Below are 19,583 nucleotides of genomic sequence, written 5' to 3'. Positions count from 1 at the left end.
GGCAGTTAAATCTTGGTTAGTATATAATTTTTATTTTATTTTAGTCAATCGCTTGTGAGATTCATTTTTTAACCATATTCCGCATCAAGCATACAAGTAATCTAAATTTTCAGTCAAATCTTCCTCGTGACACTGTTCATAAAATTACTTGTCCATTCATTAACAATAAAAAAAAAACAAATACTTGTCCAGTTTCGAAGACCTAGAAGTTTGATGACAGAAATAATTTCATTTCATTTGGAACTTATGTTAATCTTAATCATTCATTTTGATTGTTCATGTATATGTTTGTTCCTTGAATTGCTTGAACAATTCTTAGATCCTGATGTAATGACCCTCTTTTCCCTTTTTTTGTTTTTTCGTTTTTGAACTGTCATTTTGCAGTAATTGAAATAATACAAGGATAAGACCTCCATAATTTATATGGCCAATCTACATAACTGAGATTATATATAAGGAGAAAGCTGATTTGACATTGAGGTGATGAACCTCCATTTTACAACAGGCCATTTGCTGAAAAAGCAGAACCCAGAAAAAAAAAAAAGGGGTCATATACATTTGCTTCATTCACGAATGGCGATGACTCGCGTTATAGACTTGAGGGAACCACTGCCCTCACACCCATGGCTCATAAATTGGAGTTCATACTACTACCTGTTACGTATCAACATAATAACTGGAGGGAGTAGTCAAGACCAAACTGGTCATATGAACTTTCGCTGAGGCTAGACTTTCCATTTTATTCCCCCAGCAACAACTATTAAGCTAGTGTAATATGCGATCTGAGTACAACATATTCATCAAGGTCAGGGCTGCAACCCACAAAATGGAAACCTGAAATGAATCAAGAAAATTGACGTAATGCATCACAAAATCTGACAGAGTTTAACTTTAATAAGAAAAACAATTGCATAGCAAGTATTAACAGATATTGACTGCTCACCGAGATAATCTTCTACTATTGGTCGCCTTAACAAACGCCTGTCTGGTTTATATACCGTCCTGCCTTACATGACTTGGCCACCAATGATCAGCAGCCAGTGTATCGTTAGTTGTCAATGATCAGCAATGTCTTATGCACCTCCACGGTGGATCTCACCACATATAAAAAAGTAAAAGAAAGAACCCGCGTAACAAATAACTTGAGTCAGTTCAGAAGTCTTATACAACTCGAACCCATGTTCCACCACACATAGGACAGCAATAAGCCCAGCGGCTGATCCACCAAGTCTCCCGCTCAGTTTGATTAGGTGGACTAGTAGCACCTTGGGAAGCAAAAGCTGAAGTCTGCCGTAAACATCTGATGCACTGCATATGCATAGTTGCAGAAAATTAAAACTGAAGAACAAACTAATAATAATCTTGGAAGTGAAAAGAAAGCAGAGGGAGTTTTCATATCGAACCTTATACCAAACACCATCAAGACCAGTCTTCCATACAGCAGTAACAACATCTCTCCGTGATCCCATTATACCAAGATATGCCCCTAGACCCACAGATGTGTTTAAGCCAAAAGCTGCATCTCTTTCAGACATTCTGCGCTTCCTCGGCCACAGGCCACGGGCTCCATAATAGACATCAGAACTTTCCATCAATCCCAAATCGACTGGGTCATGAGAATTACATAGCTTGGGAGTATCATCTAGAAGGCCCACATCATCCGGATCAGACCAAGGCCCACCATACATATTCCGTCTGTGCCACTCTTCAGCTGGAGGGTGGAGTTCTAATTCTCGGAGTAACAGACCAGCAGCATCAGCACCTCTAGGCCGGGGCATATTCTGTAGCACCCATCAGAGAAAAGAAAGAATATTAGAGAGGAATTCCACCCTGACATATTGCATGAGAAAGAACTATAAATTACTATATGGAATTTTTCAGAAATTATAAGCAATCACTTGAAAAGAAAGCTGCAGAACCACTTTCTAAGCATGTTATTCCAACTACGACCTGGGATTTCAAATTTACCACAAATCCCACTTATGGAAGATCAAGCAGTAGCATATCCTGCTGCATATGGTTTCTGGTATACACCAAAACTGAAGCTGTCTACAATTCTCATTTTTTGCAGTTTCACTCGACACCATTACTGATGAAAAGTGAGGGTAACACCCTATGTAATTGCATCATAATTGGTTGTCTTTCAGGAAATCCAACAATACCTGCATATGAGGGCCGAGGGATGCTTCCACCACTTCTGGGAGTACAGTATAATTCCCATCAATGTAATGCAGCCGCACTTGAATGTTGCCGCTTCCCACCTGAGAAACTGGCAATGGATGAACCAGGTTTGCTGTTCTTTTGCAAAGATCCATAAGGATGAGAAAAAGGACTTTCACCTACATCACAGTAACAGATACATCATTCTAGATTCTGCTTACAGTATGACGGAGGAATTCTTAAATTAACTGACAATGCCCTCAGTGTGTAAAATGCACTATTGAGGCATGAAATTGAAAAAAAAGGTACTCTCAATTTACAGATCAAATATTGTAGAAATTAAGCTATATATAAACATAAACAATTAAAACTAGATATCATCTGTGTGCACATTTAAAATAAAAAAGCATTCAGTTTTTACCTCCTCAAAAGTGTATCCCTGACCAGCATTTCCAGCACCTAATCTTGACCTTCCAGCAGGTCCTTCCTCAACTCCTTTTGCTGCAGGTATGATCTGACCAGCCCGAGCTACCTGACTCTCCTCCGGTCTAACTATGGTTGAGGATGGTTTTACAGATACAGAACTGATTTCCTCCACTTTCCCAGGAGCCCCAGGCTGAGGCTTTTGCATGTTTGCATCTGTATTTCTCTGTGCAGCCCCAGTAAAACGGGGTAGCTGAGTTCGCCGAAAGAAAAAACAGAAAAGCAAAAGCTGGCATAATCTATGAAGAAAATGGCAATCCCCAATCAGCCTAACAGCAGGTGTTCCTGGAAATGTTCCTGTGTTTATACTTATTGGCATGAACGAAGATGGACCACTGATGGGGTTTGGGGTGGAATTGGGCACTCCATCAGAGGTACTACTGATCTTGGCAATGGCACCTTGTACCCAAGCTTGCATCTGGGTGTTTCCTGTGGAAGATGTTGGTCCATTTTGACCTCCTGAAAAAGCATGGCATTACATTGTCAAAGATATGCTCCAACAAAGCAACACAAAATAGGAGACCAAATGAGAGGTATAATATACTTTAAATCTGCTCGTTCATAACATTATTACAAAAAGAACAAATTATCCCCAACTACTTCTGTAAGAAGAAGCATGCTACACAAACACGCAGCTGCCTTGAAAGTTCTAATTACTAAATGGTTTGGCATTCAGGATCAACCAATATTTGTTCACTTCTGAATGACACCATTGTTTAACTTGAATCACAATTCTTTTTTATCATTTTACAGTTGCAGGAGAACCCAACAATAGAGTTAATCTTTTTAGCTTTACAGTTGAACCCAACAATAGAGTTAATCTTTTTAGCTTTCCCTAAAAAGGTAAGTGCATACTGACCCTGATTAGTTGCAGGAGAACCCGTACTCTGGGTAGGACTAGCTACCATGTTGCGATTGCTACCAGTGCCAGCAGTAACAGCATGGCTGGCCAATGTGCGACAAAAACTAGCATAGCGCCGCAACCGAGTGATGAAATGTGAAGCTAGATCAAGAACTGCATCAACGTAAGCCTGTATTACAATGGAAAAATTAGGAAAGAAAAAAGGAAATTTGAAGGAAAATCTTAAATTATTGATATCTGTGGACACATTAGCAAACCTTCAAGGACGCGGGTGGGGCAAACTTGGGCTAATAAAATACTACATTACATTTTACGTTTCTTTTCTGAAAAAAAAATATATATATATATATATATATATATATATGTGGGGTTGCATCTCATCCAATGCAAACAATTGACAATTTTGTGAGTCATTTGTTCTTCATCTTTTTCTGCTCATTTTTTCTTCCTTTGTGGTTGCCAATAGTTGGCCTTTTGCTGTTGCATCTCATTAGTACTAGAAAGAAAGCTAGTAATTTCAAAAAAGATTAAAAAATTAAAAGAACTGCAAATTGATCATGCTTTGAGTTTAGAATATGGGTGTAGATAGTGTGGACGTGTATCATAAAGTCAAGGTTCTAAATGTTAACCAATACGTTTTGAAAATATTGGATATTGGGTATCCGCAAGTAACAGCAGAGTATCATATCAGATGATATGCGATATGAAAGCATCCGGATCTTCATTGAATAACCCTCAACACAAAAAGCCAAAAATTCAAGAGTGAAGAGATGAACAGAATCAACGACCAACCTGAATATTTGACACAAGTGCTTGCTCAACAGCCATTGCTTCAGGATCAATGCTGGATAAAGTTTCACCAGATGCCAGCCATGGCTCTTGTACCAAAGCAGATGGATTTATCAAAGCCGATTCAATTCCTTTCCCAAGCATGTCTAGCAACAGCCTAGCTTGCATGTCTAGAACCATTGCCCTAACTTCTTGTGCATTTGTGCCTTCCAGCAGCCTGCATTTTATCCTATCTAGACTCTGCATAACATGTAAAATTTTCTTAGTCAAACCAATAAAACCGGTCTAAGAAGATAAGAAACTAAAACCGGCATTATAATGGTGCATAAACTACAACCCCGTCACAAACCCAAATAGAGGGGATAAAGATCATAATAGAACTAAAAAGCCATGATGCAACCATGCAAATCAAGGGTGGATGAAAACTCAAGTCTTTAAAGAAAAAATTATACTTGCAGGCTTGAGTTGAAATAAAAGCTCTAACAAAGACAAAATGCTGCATGCTTTTTTTCATTATAGTCAGTGGGAAAAATCAGTTTCAAACAATTGTAAGACAACTTTCTTTTATATAATAAGCGAAAGACACTTTTAGGACCTTCAACCTCAAACATGAAAATTAGTCATTAAAATTTAAAAAGAAGATATCCAGGGGAGAGTATACAATTGAAAAGAGGAGAGAAGCAACTAAATTCCACCTACTATGAAGACATCCAAGTTCAGAATTTTATGAAATTACAAATTACATAGCTTTACAACTACTTATCTATGTTTCAGAGAAACTTACAGGACCATACTGTTGTCTGTGCTGAGTAGAAGGAAGAGAATGAAAATCTGCATCCAATACTGCAATGACACTGTTCAGAGAAACTGCACCATAAACAAATAGCAATGTCAGAAAAGGCGCAAGGCATCATTTAGAAACTATCGTAAAAAGCATGAATAAATGACTTGGAAGAACAGAAAGCCCCTTCCATTAAAATGCATATAGAAAGATTGAAAGAATATTTGCCCAATTACCATGCATTACTAACAGTAATACAACAAAAGAAATCCTAACTTACCAATGCCATCTTCGGCAGCACTCTGTGTACACCCAACTGCATCCCACCAATCAACTCCAACCAAAAGACTCCACCAAAATCTGCCATGACAATTGCCAATTTAATGACATACAAACTAATTAGTTCATCCAACCTCTACCTATGTACGTAAACATCTACAGGTACTAATTGTGGGGGATTCAAGATTTCAAAGGTACAAAGTACCTTTCTGCAATTGCACGTTCCCACGTTGATGAGTTCGCCTTCACTTGACTGCTTGGAACAGCGGGTGGAAGAACACGTAGTATTTTTAAAATGGTACGGTCCTTACTACTGTCATGCCAAACAGAAGCTGAGCAGCAGCTTGTCGATGAGAAGGCAGGAGCAGCAATTGCAGATCCAACGTTAATCTGGTAGTTGTCAACAGGTGTGAAGTTTGGACCAGAGAATATGTGAACCCCGCCCCGAAGAAAAGCAACAGCAATTTCACCACCATGAGCAGAATAGACTATTCGAGCAAGAGTTCTAACATCACTTGGCAGGTCAAAAGGATCAAAACTGACTCTTTTTGCCTTCTCAATGCTAGAATCAGGTGTCTTCTTTGGCTCAGAGATTACTCCTGTTGCAGCTGCTTGGTGACTTTTAAAATCATTAGTTGGTTGTATACTTGTGTCCACTTTGGACAGCCAAACTGTTTGCATGGGTGCCTGCCCACCAAAAGTGGAAGTGGGATTCCCAAATATTTGATGAAGCACAACTGGCTGAACGGATGATTCCCAGCGTTGCACTCTCCATCCTGTAATTGAAGGACCCTCATCTGGATCATAAGGCGACATGTATTGTCCTGCACAGGTGAAAACAAAGGATACACTTTATGTTACTTGTATACTGTGCCCATGTATTCTAAGATAGATTTGATTCTTATCCATAATACATGATAAATAATTCGACCTCCTAAACCCACTAAGCTGTACACGGAAAATACACACAACAAATGGTAGACAATAAACACTTGATGAAAGTAGGTTTTACATCAAAAGTACTTAAAGAGAGAAACTTAAAAGAAATGAGGAGATTGGCCAAGGTGGTGTTCCAACAGTATGAATAATGATGACGAAAATAGGCTATGATTCTGTTAAATTCATCATATGCAAGGATGTAAGGATATCACACCCTAAACCCTAAAAGCTCATATCCATCAACAAGAGGAACAAAAAGTAAAGACAGTTTACAAAACCTAGAACTCTTACAAGTGACTTACGGAGTAAATATGTGGGACGAATGTACATCTACAATTCTAGACTAGGTATTAACAATGAAAATAAACAAATGCTTGTTTTATTATACCAATAGCCTGAAATTGAATTTAGAGAAGGACAGAAGGTTTTAAGAAAGAACTAAAGTAGTACCCTCAACTATGACAACAGCAATGACAGAACCACCCCGAGTTGGATCAAACGCAACTGCAGTAACTCCAGATCCCCACGTGGTGGTTGTTGCAGATTGAGCTGCAGCCTCAGGGCTCACATATGCTGAAAAATTTGAAACTGGAGAGCAATGGAGTGGTACAGTATCACTGAAATCTGAATCTGTCTGCTTTCGCCCTTGCTTTGATTCGGATATTAGATAATCTTGCCAGCTAAACAAATATGCAGCTAAAGGGGAAAAACCTGCCCAATTGGGTGGACTTATTGAAGGTGGGACCCCATTGCTTGTGGTTATCTTCGGTGTTACGTGAAATCCATTGCCAAGGCCAGGAGTGACCTCCCAAACAACAACAGTAGATGGGTTTACAATTGGAACACCTGCAACGTGCATAGCACCACTATCTGTTACGATAGCATCAGCAGCCATGATTCCACTAGGCCCAGCGCCCAAGAGTCCCTTGCTCGTTTGAAACCACTTTGGTGCTGCAGTACTTTGATTAGGAGGCCATTGAGACCAATGAAGCTGAACAGAGCCTGACGAGAAAACAGAACAGACACAAAGAAAATTTGGCCACCTATCTGAAACAAAAAAACAAAGAAACAAATATTGCATCAGATGCCAAGCACACTCACATTACAGAATGTAGATCATATCAAAGAACTTGAAATTACGAGAGGTCGCAAAGATGAAAAATACCTGAATTCTGGGATTCTTGTGAAAGAAATTTTTCTTCAAAAGTTGACTTCGCATTTGAAGGACTACTTGATTTTGAGGAAAGCCACCTATACTGGTTCATCGAAAAAGGGTAACAAAAAGGAAAAAACAGAACATCAGAACATCAAGGGTAATATAGTTCACAAAATGGAAGTTTGTAGTGAATACATATTAACAAAGTACAAACATATATTTCGTTTAAGATGAGTAAAGGAGAAGAAAAGCGCTTACCGGTGACACCCCTGATAGCCACTTTGTAACAACTGCAATATCCTGCTGCCATTCATGCTCTAGTAACCAGCTACTAGCATCACGTACTAAATTAGCTGCCCCCTGTACAGTGATAGAAGATATACACATTTAGATAATAGCTTCGCCAATACTAGTGAGATAAAAAAAATGAAAATTAAATGCTCATAGTAGCCAATATCATTGCTAATCTGAAAAATCATATATGTAAATATGAAAAAAACCCATCCATCCAGTGTAGCTTACTTGAGAAGGTTGAGTCCAGATCGTTATTCTCCCATGAAAATTAGCAATCAGTAAGGCACGAGGGCAAGAAGTGGGTGACCATTCAATAAACTGAACAGAATCACGAGGAGAATCTGCAAAATGTTCAAAAGGCATTAAATTAACAACTTTCATTATATATTCTGCATCATGGAAACAGTTTAATGACCATCAAAACTTCGTAATTGGAAATGTGCAACTAGGATAACTTCAGAAGCAACTAACTTTAAGATCATATGTTGGCTGTTTTTTAAAAAACAATATTATTACTCCACTAGAGGAGTAGAGGTACTTAAATGAATTACAGTTGTTCATTGTTATCAAGCTATTTACTGGCCAGTTATGGTGCAGCAAAACTACCCACAGTCTGAAGAAGCAAAGGCTCTTATAAGAGCAGAATAAATCAGCAGAAAATACCTGCATTAACATTGAATACTGCACACTCAGTTGGTCGCTCTGGGATTACGATATGAATGGGAATCCAAAAAGGTGGATTTGCATTAGAACTACAGCAAAAACAATTACACAAACAAAAGTCAAAACCCTACCAACCCAGACTAGCTAAATTTTACACTAGAGGAATTAGGAATATTAAGAACTGAACTTTAATTTGCGGACACTAGCTTATTTTACACTAGTGATTTGGAAACAACATTACAATTCATTGAATATTAAGGATGCAAAATAACTTTAATTAGGAAGGATACGGAGAAGTAAAAAGCTGGATACGATTCCTAAATCTTCTAAGAGAGAACCTCCATTTTCCTTGAATAGTTCTTTCTCATATCCAATTAAAACTCAGAATCAAACAATAAAACAAGTTGTAGCTTCCGAGAATCACACATATCTCATAATAAAAGAAATCCAACATATCCTGTGCCAGCTAGTGAGACATTCGCTTGACAGGGCGAAGAATGACAAACAATCCTGACCTTGGAATTCTTGCACAAGTTTCTGAGGCACAAGCTATGGCATTCAGCTTCCCGCACCAAGCAACCGCACTGCAATTACAAACAAAAAGAGTATGCATTAAGCCAACTATATGTAACTGACTAACTGCCAACATCAAATTAACACAAAACTATGTATATCATCACTAGATCCCGAATTTCGTCCACTGCAGTAGAACCATGTCTCTATGATTAAGAACCATAATCACTTGCATGCAATTTTCCACTACACCAACACTTTCCATATAATCACAAACACCGAATACCAACCTCACCTAATTCAATTCAATTTTTTTTGATTCATTCAAAACTTAGTGAGCTCAAAACCAGTACAATTCCATCGCTTTCTTCATTCCAAACCACACCAGACCCAATTCCAATCAAAATGTGTGCCCCAAAACTAACCTAAACCCAATTCAAAACAGGAAAAAAATCGATCTTGATTCCATGAAAGATACCTAAAATTGCGACAAAGCTCAGGGACGCTCATCTTGTGGAGCAAATCGGACCTGGGCTGCTTGAGCCCAATACAGAAGACGGCGGATGGGCTGACGGAGGAGGCGTCTTCCTCCATCGGATCGTCGTCGTTTTGGGGCTCTTCTTCTTCTTCTTCTTCTTCTTGTGGTTGTTCAGGGTTGGGGGTTTGGGGTTTTTGTTCAATTTCAATTGACTGAGCCAAGCTGGGCTCGTCGTCAGCTTCGTCGACTTGACTCATTTGCCCAAAACCCTAAAACGAATTATATATACAAATTGACAAAGCAGAAGAGAAGAATGTAAGTGGTGGAAAGTCGTAGTTGAAGGCGACAGATATCACTGTGTAGAGAGAGAGAGAGAGAGAGAGAGAGAGTGGGGTTAGTGTGAGAAAGAGAGAGAGAGAGAGAGAGAGAGAGTGGGTGGAATTGGGGCTTGGATTTTGTTTTCTTTTTGGGAATTTTGGGTTTCAGGGTTTGGGTGGTGGACAAGGGCATGTGATTCGGAACCCAATTTCTCTGGGGTGTTGGTGAAATTTGGGGCCTAGGGTTTGGGATTTTGTACTCTAGTTTGGGACTTTGGCACTGTGTTGTGATGATTGGGGAATTAGTACTGGTACAAAACCCAATATACAAACTTTCAAAAAGAAAGGTGCAAAATTTTGACCCTATCGGGGAGATGATTTCAGTCTTTGAAGATTTGTGTTGTATCTAAAACTATGTCGTTTTTAAGAATTATTTGATTACATGTCTAGTTTGAAGAGAAATAATGTTAGTCACTTCGTTGTATGTGTTTAGAGCAATGCAATGTTAAAACACATAATTAATAGAAACTATATCTTAGTATTACAGTTACGCACTAAATCAACATAATGTTAAGTATAATCAAAACACATAATTGATAGAGGGTTGGTCGAAACTATATCTTAGTATGAATGACTATATAATTAAGCGAGATGCGTCTTTATTCTTAATTTTTTTTTTTTTTTTCAACGGTGTCTTTATTCTTAATTTTAACGTGTATGAAAAGATAAATGATTCCATAGGAAAGATTAAGAGGAAGGAGAGACACAGAATCATGGGAAAAAGTCAGCAGCACAAGGAATCTCCTACATATAAAAAATGCATGTCTGATTGGGAAAGGAGGAGACATGTTGGTCTGCTGATGTGCTTCTTTGTCTCTGGCTCACTTGCTGTATGGCCTGGTTTGTGAAGAGAAGAAATCTTGGCCATTTCATATTATACTAACTTGAAAAAGGAGACCAAATTTTACAAATCGAAAAAACAATACTAGTTTGTGATCAAATGTTGAAACTTGTTCGCTGATATGTGCCGAGTATTTGCTTCTTATCTTTTTGGTCTGAAGTATTCGCTTCTTATCAGACTTCAAGCAAAACAAAATAGAGCTCTCAATGTTCAACTAGTCAAACTAACAACCACAACCACAGAGCCATATATATGTTGAGCACAGAGCAAACTATTCCCCCGCCCTAATGATGAAGCTATTGAGAAAGAGTAAAACAAACAACTTTTGGACTTTTTAGTGCAGAAAGAAAGGAAGCTTTTCATTTTTAGTGCAGAGAGACATGAATTCAAGCTGCACATGCAGCAACAAAAACAAATTGATTTCGACTGCAGCATGTGCTTGGCAATTGTAGTGATCGATAATGGGGAGAATGTGGAGCAGGAGACCTGTTTGGTCAAAAGAATTCAACTTTAGTAAATACAACGAAGAAAGGTAAATGAGAATCAGAGCCATGTGGAAGGAGAGCTAGAATTATGATATGTGTCCAGTTCAGTTGCAGTTCTAGATGGAGTTGGTAAACAAACTTTTCCCAGATAATTTAACTCTCCACTTCAGTGAAACAATGAAGAAAGGTAAATGAGAATCAGAGCCATGTGGAAGGAGAATTAGAATTATGATATGTGTCCAGCTCAGGTGCAGATCTAGATGGAGTTGGTAAACAAACTTTTCCCAGATACTTTAACTCTTTATATATTTTCTTTCTCTTGAACCGAAAACAATGCGCTCGTTAAAATGTCTCGAAAACACTAAATCATGTAGCTGATCGTACTATTTTCTTGCACCATGAAGAACAGTTTCGGAATCTAAACATTAGTTCCTCAACTTGACAAAATAGGAAGTGACATGAAACCATAAAATTATGAACTATTAGTTACGCTGTAACAGTCGAAGTCTTTAAAATCTATACTGTTCTGCTTGTTCCCACAAAGTCACAAACATACGTTTGACCTGGTATATACCAAAAAGCGTATTCTTATGTCTAGATGAAGAATTATTCTGCTACTCACGACTTTTATATAGTTGAAAACTTGAAATTTGTTGACAAATATGGGAGGCATTTGTTGACAAATAGCTGTGAAAACCCAAAGATATTTTTATGTGATTATAATTACATATATTTTGTTTACTTGGTCCTTTTTATTTTGCTGCATAATTAGTCTTCCTTGATGCCTATCACTATCATAATCAATATTGTTTTCCCTGGTTTTGATACGTATTGTACAACTTTTCCTCCCACACGAAAAATACTAAAAGATGACTGATGTAGAGATTAACCATTCATTACGATAAATTTGATTGAGGTGTGGAAGACTAGGAACAGAAGAGCAAAATTCGTGGATGAGTTTTTGAGAGAATAGATTACGTGAAGACGTGGCTGGTTGATATCGATCCAAATACACGAAGCTCATCTCCAGCCATTGACTTCAAAGTTGCATCAGTGCTTTGGTCTCGAGGTACGCTTGGTAGGCGCCGACTCCGCGGAGAACACCCGTAGTAGTATTTATTTGTTAAGTCGTATTTTAATGTTATATTCTCAACGCATTGTCCAAACTACTTATGCTCTCGTTTCATTAATAGTTTAATACTGCATCTTATGCAAATTTGAGTAAGAATGTCTATGTTGTTCTATAAGTTGCCCAAAAGACTTCGCTTTGTAATTGTTTCCTTTCCTTCTCAAAAAAAAAAAAATGGCTATATTGTTCCCATTATGAATCGAAGGTTTGTGTGCTGATACACTGCTTGTATTAAAATTATCTCAACTTAGTTTTATGTTAAACACCCTACACAACTTTGAAACTAAACTAATCGTAAACTTAAAGTGATATGGTTTTATAACAAGTCGGCACAGACACTTCCGATAGAGGATTATGCAAAAGCTTTCGGTCAGTCTAATCTCACAAACAAAAGTTGTTATTTTTATGAAGAGTTTGAGAATAGTGTTTCTTTTTTTAAGAATAGTGTGTCTAATGGTGTATTGAGTTTAAATTAAATATAAAAAAAAAAAAAAATTCTATACACTGACAGTACTTATGAACTACACTTAATATGTAATATTATTCCTCAATATTTGTGATCAACCTAATTCACTTATCCGAAACTGTTACCTAAGATGCAATTTAGTCCCTAATACTTATGATTAACCTAATTCACCCATTAATGCATGAGCTCTGAATCCATTCTCAAAAAACAAAAAAAATAATAATGATGTGGAAATTTTGAAAAATGATGCAATGCAAATTTAGAGAAGCAAACCATCAATGTCTCAATGATGCATTGACGCCACAACATTAGTTACAAACAGAAACAAAAGAAGGAAAAAGAAAACGGAGAGAGGGAAAAGGTCATTTTCAAGCTTCAACAGCAGTTGGAAATGGGAACGCTCTCAGTAATGGGAAGCCTCAAGCTCGTGCAGTTGTGCTATGACTCGTGATTCTGAGAGAGAAAAGAAGGACCCTTTCTTTAGTCGAAGGAACAAAAGAAAGAACAGCTAGAAAAACCAATTACAACAACTACTAATATAATAAGAAGACGACCCTGATAAAGCTGTACTCTTTTTTCCTTTGGTGGGTTTAATATTATTTGTTTATGTATTTAATAGTTGATTAGAGAATTTCAAGCTCTGCAAGTTTGCCAACAAGTAGGAGATGTTAACCCAATTTGAAGGGATCAGGATTTGAAGTTGATTAGTCATAAAATATCGACCAGGTGGGTCTTCAGCTTTTGTTTATGTATTGTGTTTTTTCGTTTTGGAGATTAAAGATTTCATCTTTGGGTGCTTTGCTGAAAATTAGATGAATTTGGCAATCTGGGTAGGTCTCAAAATCTGATTTGGGAAGGTGGATATGATCAAGTTGAAGTCTTTTTGATGTTTGTACTGCAAATTATGCAGGTTTAGAAGATAGAAGTATTTACTGTGGACAAGTATGAGTTGCAAATGCTTTGGTGCTGCTTCAGTTGTGGAGAGGAGAAGGAGTAGTTCAGGTCAGACTAACCATGGTCTGGATGGTATGCAGGATGTGTAAATGCTTTGCTTCTATGTTCAAGATTATTATCAACATCATGCTTGATCTGTCATTGCCTTTGATATGATTTGTTTTGTGTTTTGCAAAGGTGATTTGCCGGAAAATGTTAGAGGCTTCTCCCATAATGAATTGAAATTGGCGACCAATAATTTTCATGCGAGCAATAAGATAGGGCAAGGAGGTTTTGGAATTGTGTACAAGGTACTCACAATTTGCATATGGTTTTTCATTGTAGTGTTATTGGAAAGAAGTTATCTGTAATTGAATTGTGTTATTGATTCGACTTCAAAAGTAATTGGGATTTTTTAGACCACTTCAAGCTGTAATCTTATGTATATTGGTAAATGGAAACATTTCTTTGTATATTAGAAACAAAACTCTCACCTTTCTAGATTGGAGAAACTTTTAGACTTTGTAGCTCCCAAGTATTGTGATCTTGTTTGTCTATGGGGCATATGTTTCTCTAATTCGTGGTTGTCTTTGAGAATATAGTTACCAGTGTGGTTTGGGAACTTCATATTGGTGACTTCAATACAAAGTTTCTTTCTTAGATTTTTAGCTTTCGTTGCTGGTGTTATATTGATGAAGAACAAGCTTTAATTATGATTTTACAGTATTTAGAATATCAAGATGGCCTTTGTTCTTCACATTTATCTAAGTAAATTAGCTAATTTTGCTAGGGAACCCTAAAAAATGGAAGGCAAGTTGCTGTGAAGACACTTTCTGCTAGGTCGAAGCAGGGAGTCCGTGAATTCTTAAATGAGATTAACACTATATCAAATGTCCAGCATCCAAACCTTGTTGAGTTGATTGGGTGCTGTGTTCAAGGAGCTGACCGGATTCTGGTCTATGAATATGTTGAGAATAACAGCCTTGATCGTGCATTATTAGGTAATTGAACAAGAGCCAATGGGGACTACATGAAAAGAAAACTTAAGGTCCATATACCCAATGGGGACTACAGATCTAATTTGTCTTCTTTCCGTTTGTAGGTGCAAGGAATAAAACCATCAAACTGGATTGGGAAAAAAGAAAAGCCATTTGCTTGGGAATTGCTAGGGGTCTAACATTTCTTCATGAAGAACTGCAGCCCCATATTGTCCACAGAGATATCAAAGCTAGTAATATACTCCTTGACAGAGATTTAAATGCAAAAATTGGAGACTTTGGGCTGGCTAAACTTTTCCCAGATAACATCACTCATATTAGCACCAGGATTGCAGGAACAACGTATGTTATCTTTCATATTTGTTGCTGGTTATTATTTGTCATTTGACATTCTATTTTCTTCTGTGACCCAAAAGTATGAGATCTTTGTTGCTTGTTTCTCTAAAGAACTATTAATTTCTTCATTAGTGCTCTGTTAACATTAGAAGTAGTTTGGTTCAAACATTCTTATGGTTTTTGTCTTCTACAATCCTTTTTTCCATGTTATGCTTTAGTTTTGTTCTTGGATGAGTGAAGAAAAATAGCTGTCATCTTATGCTTAATTTTGCTCTGTGCAGAGGTTATTTGGCACCAGAATATGCATTGGGGGGTCAGTTAACCCTGAGGGCCGATGTTTATAGTTTCGGCATTCTCATACTTGAAATAGTTGGTGGCAGAAGCAGTGCCAAGGAAAACTGGGGTGGGACAGAAAAGTTTCTCCTTGAATGGGTGAGTTTATTTGTTTCCATTTTTCAAAATTATCAAATTTATATTATATAATGTCTTGGTGATTAAAAGATGGACTTAGATGGAATAGACAACAATGGATGTCCTGATGACCAGGTCTGATGAATTAATAATTGAGAGAATATTTGACACGCTACATGTAGATTTTGTTAATGAAATGTGGAAAATTATTTTGTTTGATTGAAGTAGTTGATAGTTGATGTTCATGTCCATCTCTATTTAAGACAGTAGGAGTTGATATCACACCTTTGAATGGCATAATATTAATTATTTTCTTAAGCTCTCAACTGTTCATGACTGCATTTAATTATGGTCTTTCATTGTAAGCATGATAAAATATGTGCTGGTTAATTTCCTTGCTGAACTTGCTCATATTAGTAACCACTGTACCCTTTTACAACTCTGTCTGTTCTTCAATAGGCATGGCAACTCCACGAAGAAGGGAGACTATTGGAGCTAGTTGACCCGGAGCTGGTGGACTATCCTGAGGAAGAAGTCCTTAGATACATGAAGGTGGCCTTTTTCTGCACTCAAGCCGCATCAAGCCGAAGACCACTGATGAGCCAGGTTCTTGACATGCTCTCAAGAAATATCAGGCTGAATGAGAAGCAACTTACAGCTCCGGGTTTCTTCAACAAATCAGGGGGGCTCGCAGGACCCTCTTCGAGTAAAAAATATGGTACCGATTCAACTACCAACCAGTTGAGTTCTGTCCCCGACACAATAACTCAAGTAACGCCACGGTGAACAACAATGCTTTGCAATTTAGAAGCAAGTCCAGAACAAATTATTTGTGTTGCTAGTAGCCTAGTAGTCCATAGAATTGTTTTCTACACATTTCCCATTTTTAGCTATTTTGCAAACGGAGAGGGTGGTTCGACTTTGAGCAGAGATTATTCCAGGTAGCGGATCTGTCAGATTAGGTTAGTCTGGTGGTGAATTTTTTTTTCCTTCCTGATTTTATTACAGTTGTATTATTTACTTCTCAAAGGTATGATGAAGAGGAGAATGTTGTATAGTAATTCAGTGATTACTGAGTGAAAGTTTCAGTTACAGTAGTTGTATCACTCCGATTAGAGGGAATTTACAGTCAAATTTGCTTATATAAAAGCGATATTAGAGAAGATGATTCAATTTTGAATTATTAACTAAAGATAAACACTCGTAATCACTAATAGAGCTACAACCTCCAAGCCCGTGTTTTACGTTCTCAATTTTGTCGTACCGCTTGTGTGTTAGAATAGTCATACCTAGAAAGATGTATGGTACTTTAGTTCCTTGCCCAACAAAAAGAAGAAAGCTGTTACAAAAAACAGAGGAAATATTCATAAAATGACTGTAAAACGATGACAATCAAATCCCAAACACAACAGGTCCAAAACCAATGTATATAAAGGCCTCCACAATAAAGCTAAGACCAATGGAGGCCAAATATTACAATGTTCTGATAATTAGTAGCGAATGAAACATGAAGATGACAGCCGATAATCAAATTAGAGATCTCAAAATAATAACAAATATGGAGAGAGGTGGAACATATTATCGACTTAAGCAGACTGTTCCTCAGTAGAAACAGGAACTGATTGTTCCGGTGCATCTGAAGTGCCATTAGAGGTGGCATCTTTGGCTTCTGAAGCAGCAGGCACCGCAGCTTCTGCAGACCCATTAGTTTTAGATGCTGCAGTCTTCACATCTTTTGCATCCTTTACATTCTTGGCATCTTTTGCATCCTTTACATTCTTGGCATCTTTTGCATCCTTTCCATCTTTTGCATCTTTAGCAGGAGCAGGTGGTTTAGGAATCATGTGAGGTGGAGTTGTATGCTTCAGCTTCAAAAGTATTTGTCGCATCCTTGAAAGATCAGTGGGTTTTCCAGGCTTTGGACCCTGAATGACCGTGATTGATGGTTTCTTGTCCTGATCCTTCTTGCCTCTCTTTTTCTCAATGTTGGGAATCTCGTGAGGAATGAGCTCAGCTATTGCCTTCCAACTTTGCTTGTCTGCATTCTTGTGGAAGTTCTCTTGATCAGCCAAGAACAACTGCTCGACATCAAAACTAACTTGTTAGCATTGAAATTGTTCGCGTTGAACACTCTAAAAATGGTGCACAAAATAGAACAGTAGATAATCGCAATCCAAAACTTACCTTCTCCTTTTCCCTGTTCTGAACCTTGTTAGTCTCAACATTAAGCTTCCTTTTCTCATAGAATGCGCGTTTGAACTCCTCAGCTTCTTCAATAATCTGGATCCTCAGTTCTTTCTCTCTCTTTTCCTTCCCCTCAAGCAGAATGGCATTTTGACTGTACCAGCAAGTCAAAATAGGTGATTAGTATCCAGAGGAATCCAATACCACTTAGTAACTTGCAAAAGCCAGTGCAGCTCAACCAATGTGTATATGCATACTATGAAAGAGCCATAATCAATAACTGTGACTATCTTATCATCGTCAATTTCCTTTTTTCAACTACTACTCAACTACTCACCATTATAATTTTCAACAAGCAAGCAAACAAAGACATATCAACACGCTGGCTAGAAAGCGTGCACCTTCAGGGAAGCCTTTAATAAAAAAACCCTGCTTACTTGAAAACTTCGATGAACTTATTAACCCCAATATAACTATTTGAAATTAACTTTGCAAGTCAGTCACTATCCGCATATCTTTAGAAAAGGTTCAAGGAACATATTATTCGACGAATAACAGAGCAACACATTTTGCTTCTGACAGCGAAAACGCAAGAAAATGTACAGCAATCCGGTATATACCGGATCATCATTGATAAAAAGAATCGAATAGCAATCAGTGGTTTAAGAGCAGCTCTACCTGCATAGGATTGCAGGGTCTGCTATAAGCTACACAAAACACCAAATGATCCTCTATGTTTATACACAGCATGAGCTTAATTCTCTCATGGATTATAGAAAGTTAGATCCTTTTCTGGATTAAAATCTCTTTGCATATAGAAACCTCACAGATCCAACCACTAATCCACCCGAAATCCAAATCAAGTATACAAAATTTTCTCAGAGCTACAGAATTTCACAGATCTAGTCCACCTCACAAAACAACCAATCAAATCAAAACCGGATCGGAACCTTACCTCCTCCACTCACGAAGAGCAAACCCTTCCTCCTGCATCTCGCTCGGCTCCGGCAGCACAGGACCGTCGGAAGCAAAAACTCCATCGTCGATTCCATTCTCGCCGATTCCATATCCATTACCGTTCTCAGCCGGAGCAGCCCCGAACGGCGACGAGCCAGAGTAGTTCGGGCTCGGATCTTCGAATCCGAACGGCGAGGCCGCCGCCTGATCCGTCGACACTCCTTCGGTGGGAAGCCCGCCGGAGAAGTCCGAGTACGAGCCGTAGTCGTAGCTCTCAACGACGACCTCGTCCTGGTCAAATGGACGGCTGGATGCGGCGTTGAGATCGTCGCCGTCGATGCTGAAAGCGTCGAACGAAGCCATAACCGGGTTCGGGTTTCGGTTCTGGATCCCAAGATTCAATCTTTTTTTCTTCAGTGGATGAAAGCTTAGAGAGAGAGAGAGCTTAAACTTGGAAACTACTGCAGTGCCTCTTTAGTTTTTGACTCCTTTTTCCTTTTTATATAGGTAACGGAGAAGGAGGACCCGGTACCGAAAGAGAATTACTTTTACTCAGATTGAGATTAGGTAATTTTTTTTTCTGTTTTTCCTGAAAGTTACTCCTTTCTCTTTGGTTAGTTTGAGACTTTGAGTTTTACTGCTTTAGTGTAGTTGTGTAATTTTAGGATTATTCTATTTACCTTTTTCAGAGTTTCAATCAGATCGTTCAATAATTACAATTCGACTTAATATACCACGTTGAACTCGTAAAAAATAAATGTTAAATGTAATGAGAGTCGTTAATCAAGTAAAGATCAACTCAACTGAAGATTCAATCAGATTGTTCAATAATTACAATTCAAGTTCAACGTTGTATATTAACTCGTAAAAAATAAACTTAAATGTAATGAGAATCGTTAAATTAGCAGTCGGCTAAAGATCAGTTTAATTGAAGATTTGTATTGATCATTCAATATTATTGATATGAGTATGGTTGAACTTACGTACGGTACATTACCTTATTATTATCTAGGCTGAATTTAGAGATAGATCAAATGGATCAAATCGTGCCACCATGGGTGTTGGGACA

At 37.9% G+C, this 19,583-nt stretch overlaps 3 protein-coding genes across 4 annotated transcripts; 1 reads left to right on the top strand and 2 right to left on the bottom strand.

Moving 5' to 3' along the window:
* Positions 1-406: 406 nt before the first annotated feature.
* LOC112202813 (mediator of RNA polymerase II transcription subunit 16) lies at positions 407-9,965 on the bottom strand. The gene is made up of 17 exons (XM_024343828.2): positions 9,398-9,965; positions 8,922-8,990; positions 8,407-8,495; positions 7,972-8,084; positions 7,708-7,809; positions 7,459-7,549; positions 6,744-7,340; positions 5,560-6,178; positions 5,356-5,435; positions 5,079-5,161; positions 4,298-4,534; positions 3,503-3,674; positions 2,582-3,102; positions 2,163-2,339; positions 1,404-1,781; positions 944-1,308; positions 407-834 (listed from the first exon to the last, which is right to left on the bottom strand). The coding sequence occupies exons 1-16, from the start codon at positions 9,652-9,654 to the stop codon at positions 1,162-1,164; spliced, it is 3,732 nt and encodes a 1,243-aa protein (XP_024199596.1). The 5' UTR covers positions 9,655-9,965; the 3' UTR covers positions 407-834; positions 944-1,161.
* Positions 9,966-12,998: 3,033 nt separating this feature from the next.
* Positions 12,999-16,470, top strand: LOC112164501 (putative serine/threonine-protein kinase). Of its 2 annotated transcripts, none has more exons than XM_024300712.2 (7): positions 12,999-13,421; positions 13,606-13,697; positions 13,827-13,939; positions 14,419-14,629; positions 14,731-14,968; positions 15,244-15,394; positions 15,833-16,470. In XM_024300712.2, the coding sequence occupies exons 2-7, from the start codon at positions 13,640-13,642 to the stop codon at positions 16,157-16,159; spliced, it is 1,098 nt and encodes a 365-aa protein (XP_024156480.1). In that variant the 5' UTR covers positions 12,999-13,421; positions 13,606-13,639; the 3' UTR covers positions 16,160-16,470. The 2 variants fall into 2 exon arrangements, with proteins under 2 accessions (XP_024156480.1, XP_024156479.1); XM_024300711.1 differs by having other exon boundaries at positions 13,606-13,721.
* A 275-nt stretch (positions 16,471-16,745) lies between these two features.
* On the bottom strand, positions 16,746-18,984 carry LOC112164502 (clathrin light chain 1). The gene is made up of 3 exons (XM_024300713.2): positions 18,513-18,984; positions 17,558-17,711; positions 16,746-17,451 (listed from the first exon to the last, which is right to left on the bottom strand). Exons 1-3 carry the CDS (start codon positions 18,875-18,877, stop codon positions 16,960-16,962), a joined length of 1,011 nt encoding a protein of 336 aa, XP_024156481.1. The 5' UTR covers positions 18,878-18,984; the 3' UTR covers positions 16,746-16,959.
* Between the last annotated feature and the right edge of the window lie 599 nt (positions 18,985-19,583).

The sequence above is a fragment of the Rosa chinensis genome, chromosome 5, assembly GCF_002994745.2.
Source record: "Rosa chinensis cultivar Old Blush chromosome 5, RchiOBHm-V2, whole genome shotgun sequence".
Lineage (NCBI taxonomy): Eukaryota > Viridiplantae > Streptophyta > Magnoliopsida > Rosales > Rosaceae > Rosa > Rosa chinensis.
This window is presented reverse-complemented; position numbering and strand designations above follow the sequence as displayed.